Source organism: Nematolebias whitei, chromosome 14, assembly GCF_014905685.2.
Source record: "Nematolebias whitei isolate Nwh7 chromosome 14, NemWhi1, whole genome shotgun sequence".
NCBI classification, from domain to species: Eukaryota; Metazoa; Chordata; class Actinopteri; order Cyprinodontiformes; family Rivulidae; genus Nematolebias; species Nematolebias whitei.
In genome coordinates, this window is record NC_056511.1 from 13288091 (window position 1) to 13295185 (window position 7095).

At 36.9% G+C, this 7095-nt stretch overlaps 1 protein-coding gene across 3 annotated transcripts in view; it reads left to right on the forward strand.

Moving 5' to 3' along the window:
• Positions 1-7095, forward strand: part of gabrg2 (gamma-aminobutyric acid type A receptor subunit gamma2) — a 70909-nt gene that overhangs the window by 31502 nt on the left and 32312 nt on the right. For all 3 annotated transcript variants that reach the window (XM_037687886.1, XM_037687887.1, XM_037687888.1), the window contains exons 4-5: positions 1610-1830; positions 3787-3869. In XM_037687886.1, the coding sequence (XP_037543814.1) occupies positions 1610-1830; positions 3787-3869 (304 nt within the window). The remainder of the gene's footprint in view (positions 1-1609; positions 1831-3786; positions 3870-7095) is intronic.

Below are 7095 nucleotides of genomic sequence, written 5' to 3' on the forward strand. Positions count from 1 at the left end.
TGGTGAGGGGGTATGCATCTTCAGAGAACACAGATATATATGCACATTCTATCATGCTTTAATGTAAAGCTGGATTGGTGTCTAAGTTAAACTTTAAATGTAAATGGAAGACTTTTGAATTTAAACTTGTCCTGAATGTTTTTATTGTGAAGATTTTCTGAGAAAGATTGCAATGTCTCATATCTCCTAATCTTAACTTGCACATCCACTTTTTACTGTTGATAATAGTGTGGATGGGGACAGTGAGCAAATGTGTGTGCATGTGTCTGTGTGTGGGGGAGGGTAGCATTCTGCTGACATGAAATGTTATGGTTTTGTCTGACTGATGGTTTTCTATTTATATATAATGCCTGTCGTTGTGTAAGTATGTTCACACAATGATACAGTGGAGGCTGGTATTTCTTTGAGTAATAAGTAGATGGTTGGTGAGGGGGTATGCATCTTCAGAGAACACAGATGCAATTTTGATGTATTCGTTATGAATAGTGAATCTGTGAATTACAGTGATGTTACATCTCACAAGTGTTGGAGAGTGGATAAGTGATGGTGTACTAATCCAAGAAAAATGGTAGATCTTTCCTACTTCCTAGTTGTTCAGTTATTTCTTGCTTCTGTCACTCATAAACCTTTGTATGCACTAAAAGTCAACAAAATCAGTGAAAAGGAGAAAATGCTCAGGATAATGTGCTGCTACATCATCTGGTTGTACGATTTGGTAGTCTTCAGTCAAACCTGCCCTGTCCTATTTCAGTATAGTTCGTTTAGGAACTGTGTAAGAAATACATTATTTATTGATAAATTGCAATATATGGATTTTACAGTATAATTTTACTGTACATGTCATATTTCCTTATTTGACTCAGTGTCATTGTGATCTGAATGGTATGATATTTGGTGCTTTGGTATCAGTGTTGGTAGAATGACAGGGATAGTAATAGACAAGCTTATCACCCATATTCGCAAAAGACCTTGAGAGCATGTTATTTTTTCCCCCTGGACTCAGATGGGTTGACTTAAGTTACTCTGAGCAGAGATGAAGTGGGGACAGCCCTTTGATGAGCTTCTATAAAACTAATCATTTCATTTCAGGAAGCTAGAACAGATCAGAATACCTGGGGCAAAGGACAACACACTAATAAATTATGTACTTGTGATGCATTGGCTCTTTGTGGGTCTGACTGTTCTCCAAAGCTTTGTAATAACTTTTTATGAAGTCTACACCTGATCGTCTGCAAATCAGTTTTTTTTTTTTTTTTAGTTTGATTGTTTGTTTTTTTGTTTTTGTTTTCGACAGGAACAAAAGATCTGTTAGGCCTGAATAAACATAATGTAGTCCGGGGGTCAGGGGAATAATTTTTACTCAAGTTGCTTTTCATGGCACAAAAATGCTCACTTTTGATAGAAAGTGAAGGATTTTTTTTCCATATGATTTCGTGATGGAGCTTGAATTGAATAATACTGACCAATAATATATATATATATATAAAAAATATTAAGCCAGAACAGTAATGACAATGTACCTTTGTTTCATTTTATTTATTTGTTTGTTTATTTGTTTGGACCTTAAGGTTATTGTTAAGGAAACAAAAAACTGTGTTTATTTTGTCAGGAATATACCATCGACATATTTTTCGCTCAGACTTGGTATGACAGAAGATTAAAGTTTAACAGCACGATGAAGGTCCTTCGTCTCAACAGCAACATGGTTGGAAAGATCTGGATCCCAGACACCTTTTTTCGTAACTCAAAAAAAGCTGACGCCCATTGGATTACCACACCCAATCGAATGCTCAGGATCTGGAATGATGGAAGAATACTATACACCCTCAGGTGAGACATCAGGGCTGGTTGAGGTGAGGTAATACATGATCTACAAACAACTGTGTTGTTCATTTATCTGTTAAAAAAATGTTTTCAGGAAAGATTTAAAATGATGACTTTTCAGATATGGTGAATTCCATTTGAAATTGGAAGTCAGAATGTCTTAGTTCATAATGGATACATAATGTATATACTTAAACATCTTCTAAAATGGACTAACCTACTCCACTAAATAAACTACGGACAACATCAAAATGTGGGTGAAAAGGTGAAACACCCACACCTGTGTTCACCCTCATTTGCCCCACCCTGGGCCCTTAAGCAAGGCCCTTAATCAGAATCAGAAAAATCAGAATAAGCTTTATTATCATTTCACCGAGATACAACGAGAAAGATGGACGTAGTGCACAAAGCTGCTGCTCATAAGCGCAGCCTTCTTATTCTTATTCAGATTAATATTTTGCTTAGATGAGAAATCTGAAGAAAACATGAGGAGAGACTGTATAAAAAAACTACCACAGCATGATACATGTACATATAGGCCGGTGAAGACAATGAATTTTAAGGGAATTCGTAGCATAGTTCAGAGCCCCCCACAGAGCCCCCCCCCCCCCCCCCCTCTCAGCCATTGTCCAGATAAGAGGTGTTTGTTATCATCAGCTCGGTTGAGGTCCGTCACATGGCTACGGCCTTGGGGAAGGGAGGGATGAGGAGACAGACAAAGCATCTTTGTTTTTTCTTAACATGCCAGGAGGAGTTGAGATACGTCTGCCGTCAATGTCAGTTTGGGTCAGGCAGAACTCGTAAATTGCCATTTCTGCCTTTTAAAGTCTCGCTGGTACATTTCTCTGATGGTGACTCCAAACAGCCAAATTAATTCCTTACACCGAAAGTCAAGCTCACAGCTTTCTCCAAGATTATTCCCAACCATTCATGGGTGCTGCCAGAAAGTTCACAGTCCTGATAACAGCCTGTTCCAACTCTGACAGAGCTCCACATAATTCAGTCTGAGTGCATCCAAGTTTCGACACATCCACACAAATTTGTAGACAATCCTGATTTCACCAACTCAAACAGCAAAATCCAGCTGTCATCGTGAATCCAATTTTATTCCATAAGAGGGTCCTCCTTACCCTGATTCCTGTCGGGAGAAGTTGATCAATTTTGTTGAGAGACCAGCTGATCAAATCCTTCAAATTAGGAAGGTATGCAGGAAAAAAAAAAAAGAGAGACTCTGTAAGGATTCACAAGACGAAAGAGAGCAAGCAGGGAAGCGAGGGAGACAGAGCACAGGGAGACACGTCTGTTTCCACCAGAGCACAGAGAAAAAAAATAATACTAATAACACCATCTGCTCCCCAGGGCACCCTAGATAGCAGTTCCCTGCTCTACACATAAGGCTGTGGTAGCTCAGTGGTCTGTGTTTGCGTCAGGATGGCATCCGGCATAAAAACAATTGACAAGTCTTCATACAAGTTAGTTCACTGTAGCGACCCCAGAGGAAGGGAGCAGCTGAAAAAAAAAAAAAAAAAATGTATATAACGTGTGTGTGATGATAAAAGTAAAATCAAATTTTATTGGACTCAATCAAACCATGACAGGTGGTCTCCTGTGCAGAACCCCAACTTCCACTTCATTAATTTGTTAGCAAACTGAGAACTTAAGCACCACTTAATTAGGATGGCCAATACTTGACAAAAGTGAGTGCACGGATGGGTGAAGTCATTTAAGGTCATTATCTCATTAAGAGGAAGTTAAATGACTTTGCCTTTCAACCTCATCATATGCGAGCAATGACAAAAGTGTGGTTTTGTTTAATTTATGTAATGTGAAATCTAATTTAGTAGCTTCAGTGTCATTTGTAAAAATGGGTAAGGTTTATGTGTTTGGTTCATTTGTTGAGTATGCATGAATAGGTTTTGTAGCATCCTTGCCTTAGTAAATGCCAATTTTGTGTTTTTCCAGGTTGACCATTGATGCTGAGTGCCAGCTTAAACTGAACAACTTCCCAATGGATGAGCACTCTTGTCCCCTGGAGTTTTCAAGCTGTAAGTTTGGCCATATGCTGATACCCTACTGCAATTTTTCTGCTCCTGGTTCTTTTCCCTCTCATTTTAAACAGACATACTGTGACTAGAAAACACGTGACTCCTAAGCAATGTGGAAATAATAATTAAGCAACATAATCAAATAAAACAGTTCAAGTTGTAACAGTTTTAACGTTTCCCTATCATCTGAAAAACAAATGAGCCATAAGCAACATGATACACACAGCAAAAATTAGTATTTAGGCAAAATATATCGTTTTGCATCTGGGTAAAAAAAAAAAAAAAAGGCTTGATTCAGTAAAATATTTAAACCACTAGTTCAGTAAATGACTTGATACGTATTTTTGTTTGCTAAAACAAACAAAAAGTTTTGATCTTTATGGCACTTTTCATCTACATACAGTATTGAAATGAGCATCTTTATGATATTTTTAAACATGTATAGTAAGCATTTACTGACTTTGTAATCAACTAGTCTATGGTGGAACACAAACAATTCATGTAATATTAATAATATATTACAAATAAACAAAGGTGGAAAGAGTACTGAAAAGGTGTACTCAAGTACAAGTACTGTTACACTGCTTAAGTTGTAGTCAATTACAAATAAAGATACTGGTGTTATAAAAATACTTAAGTAAAAGTACAAAGTACACTTCTCAAAAACTACTCAGAGTATGAATTACTTTTTAACCAATTGATGTTTTATTGTGTTGTCAATAGAAGGCATTCAGTTCTATTTACTGTATATAATAGCTACATTCAAAGCACATTTCTCAGACGCTCAAAAGCTCCGTCTTATTTTAGTACCAGTCAAACTGATGGCAGTGACTTCGCCAAATTAATAACCCACACATACAAACAATAAAAAAAACAATATCATACAAGTAGCTGTAAAACCTTGTATACCGCAATATGTTTTTTGAGATTAGATGCTGAAGTCTTGTAAGCTGCTTTCATCATAGACATCAAACAAAGTTTGCATTTGGACGCTGTCTCCTTTTTGCCCTCTGTACATGAAAAATTCCTCTAGGTACGGTCACGGGTACTCGTCTTCAGCCTTTACCTCGTCATTTTCTCTGTTGACAGGGTTGTCTTCTGTCTCCATTTTGGCTTTTTCTCCAAATCTTTGGTCCATAAATGACTCTCTACTCTACGGAGTTGTCCTTTGCTTACGTCATAGGTAATTGGCGCGTTCACGATCTGAGCCTTATTGGCTACGAAGATACAGATGAACGGTTTGAATATTAATTCAAATTGTGGCCGTACTCAGAAGCGACTTCTGATTTTAAAAGTAGTGAAGAAGATTATATGGCCTAAATTGTACTTAAGTATGAGTAAAATTACACACTTGAAAGAAATACGTATAAAAGTACAAGTACCCCCAAAATCTGCTTAATTACAGTAATCTGAGTAATTGTAATTAAGTACTTCCACCCCTGCTAATAAATAATATTACATAATGCTTCCAAGTGAATTGTCTGCTCTTTATTGATACTGCATAAACTAGTCCTTCCAAAACTAGGTCTTTCATGTACCAATGTGTGAAAGAGGAACGGGTAAGTCATGCTAATGAGGATGCCATGTATCCACAGCAATCTGTACCACAGGATGCTATCTGGGGAAAATACTTCTGGAATGGCTATAGAGCACAATATAGGGAAACTGAGGAGGTTAGCACACTGAAAAAGTGGAACAGAAGCATTAATTTAAATTTAATGAGAGCCTCGGATGTCTTTAGAACATTGGAAGTTCCTTCATTTGCAGTACATGATCCCAGTGTTAGAAGTTGCAGGCTGTGCAGTGTGCAACTATTTATCACGCGTCAAATTATCTCGGCACGTGCCACAAAGCAACGAAGCATTGTGAGTGCAGCATCTTTTTTCTGTGGTTCACACTGTTTGGTGGAGAATTTGCAAAAAAGCATGATACTGTTGCTTTAGTGACAAAAAATGGATTTTAAGTATTTAAAATTGCAATAACCTTCATAAAAGCAAATTCATGAAACAGAGCTGCTTGTTCTAACTTCCCAGAAGGGGAGGGATTCTATAAGTTCTTCTAGAAGCACTGCAAGTTAAAAACCAGACTGCTTGGCTGAATGGCTGTAATGTTGGGAAATGGTATCTCATCCCCCAGCTACTTTGAAGCCCAGCATTACTGGGTGTCAGAGAGCACTTAAGTGATAAAGTCATTTAGTTTGTACTGAGAAGAGTTAATGTGCATTATTCAAGCCACAACTGATCCCCCCTGCTGAAGAGTGTGGTATACTTATATCTGAAGAAGACTGGCTGGAGATCATCACAGTAAGACTATTACATCAGTTATGTGGAAAAGTCAATACAATGTTGGTAAAAGAATACTCCTTATTTATATATTTATAATGTATATATTATCTAAACTTTTTATGAAAGATTTTATTTTGAAAAGACAATTGCTCAACTTCATGAACTTAAGTTACACGAAGTCCGAATGTTTTCATAAACATAGCCATTCAGGTGTAATCATACCATTGATGCAATACCTTTCATCTGTTGCCTTAAAACAAGGGTGTCAAACTCACTTACAAAAGGGGGCCTAACTTAAAACCTTTTTTCAAAGTAAGGGCCAATTTCAAAAGCCAAACTAACTCAAATCAGATACCAAACATATTTTATTGGTTACAGGTTTCTCAACAAGAGTTTGATTGGTCTCATTTGATGTTCTCTGTTGTGCTTTCAGTATTATAATCGAAGCCAACAAAGTCCATGCTCAATAACCCAGGTATACAATCCAACAATTTTCAGTCAGGTCATCTGGACAGTTGTAATCAAAGATTATTGAAAACAAAAAAATTAAAGAGATAGAAGTATTTTACATTTCACATATCATCTTAGGGGCCAGATAAGATGTCAACGAGGGCCACATTTGGCCCCCGAGCCTTTAGTTTGACACATATGCCTTAAAATAATATGCTTTTTTTTTTTAAATCAACTCAATGACAAAGAAAAACACAAGTTCATCCCCAGTGGTACAGTGGATGTTGTCTTCGCATGCTATGCAGGGGTCTGTTACATTATGATGTTTTTATGAACTAAAGTATTTGCCACTGAGTTGATTTTGTAAAATAAAACATGCTGTTTGATTTGATATTGAACAGTGATGCACAATTTCATACAATAAATTAAAAATGCATAGCAGTTACAGAGGTACTAGTGTTTTTGATGTAAGCATTTCTTTTCCTCTCTTT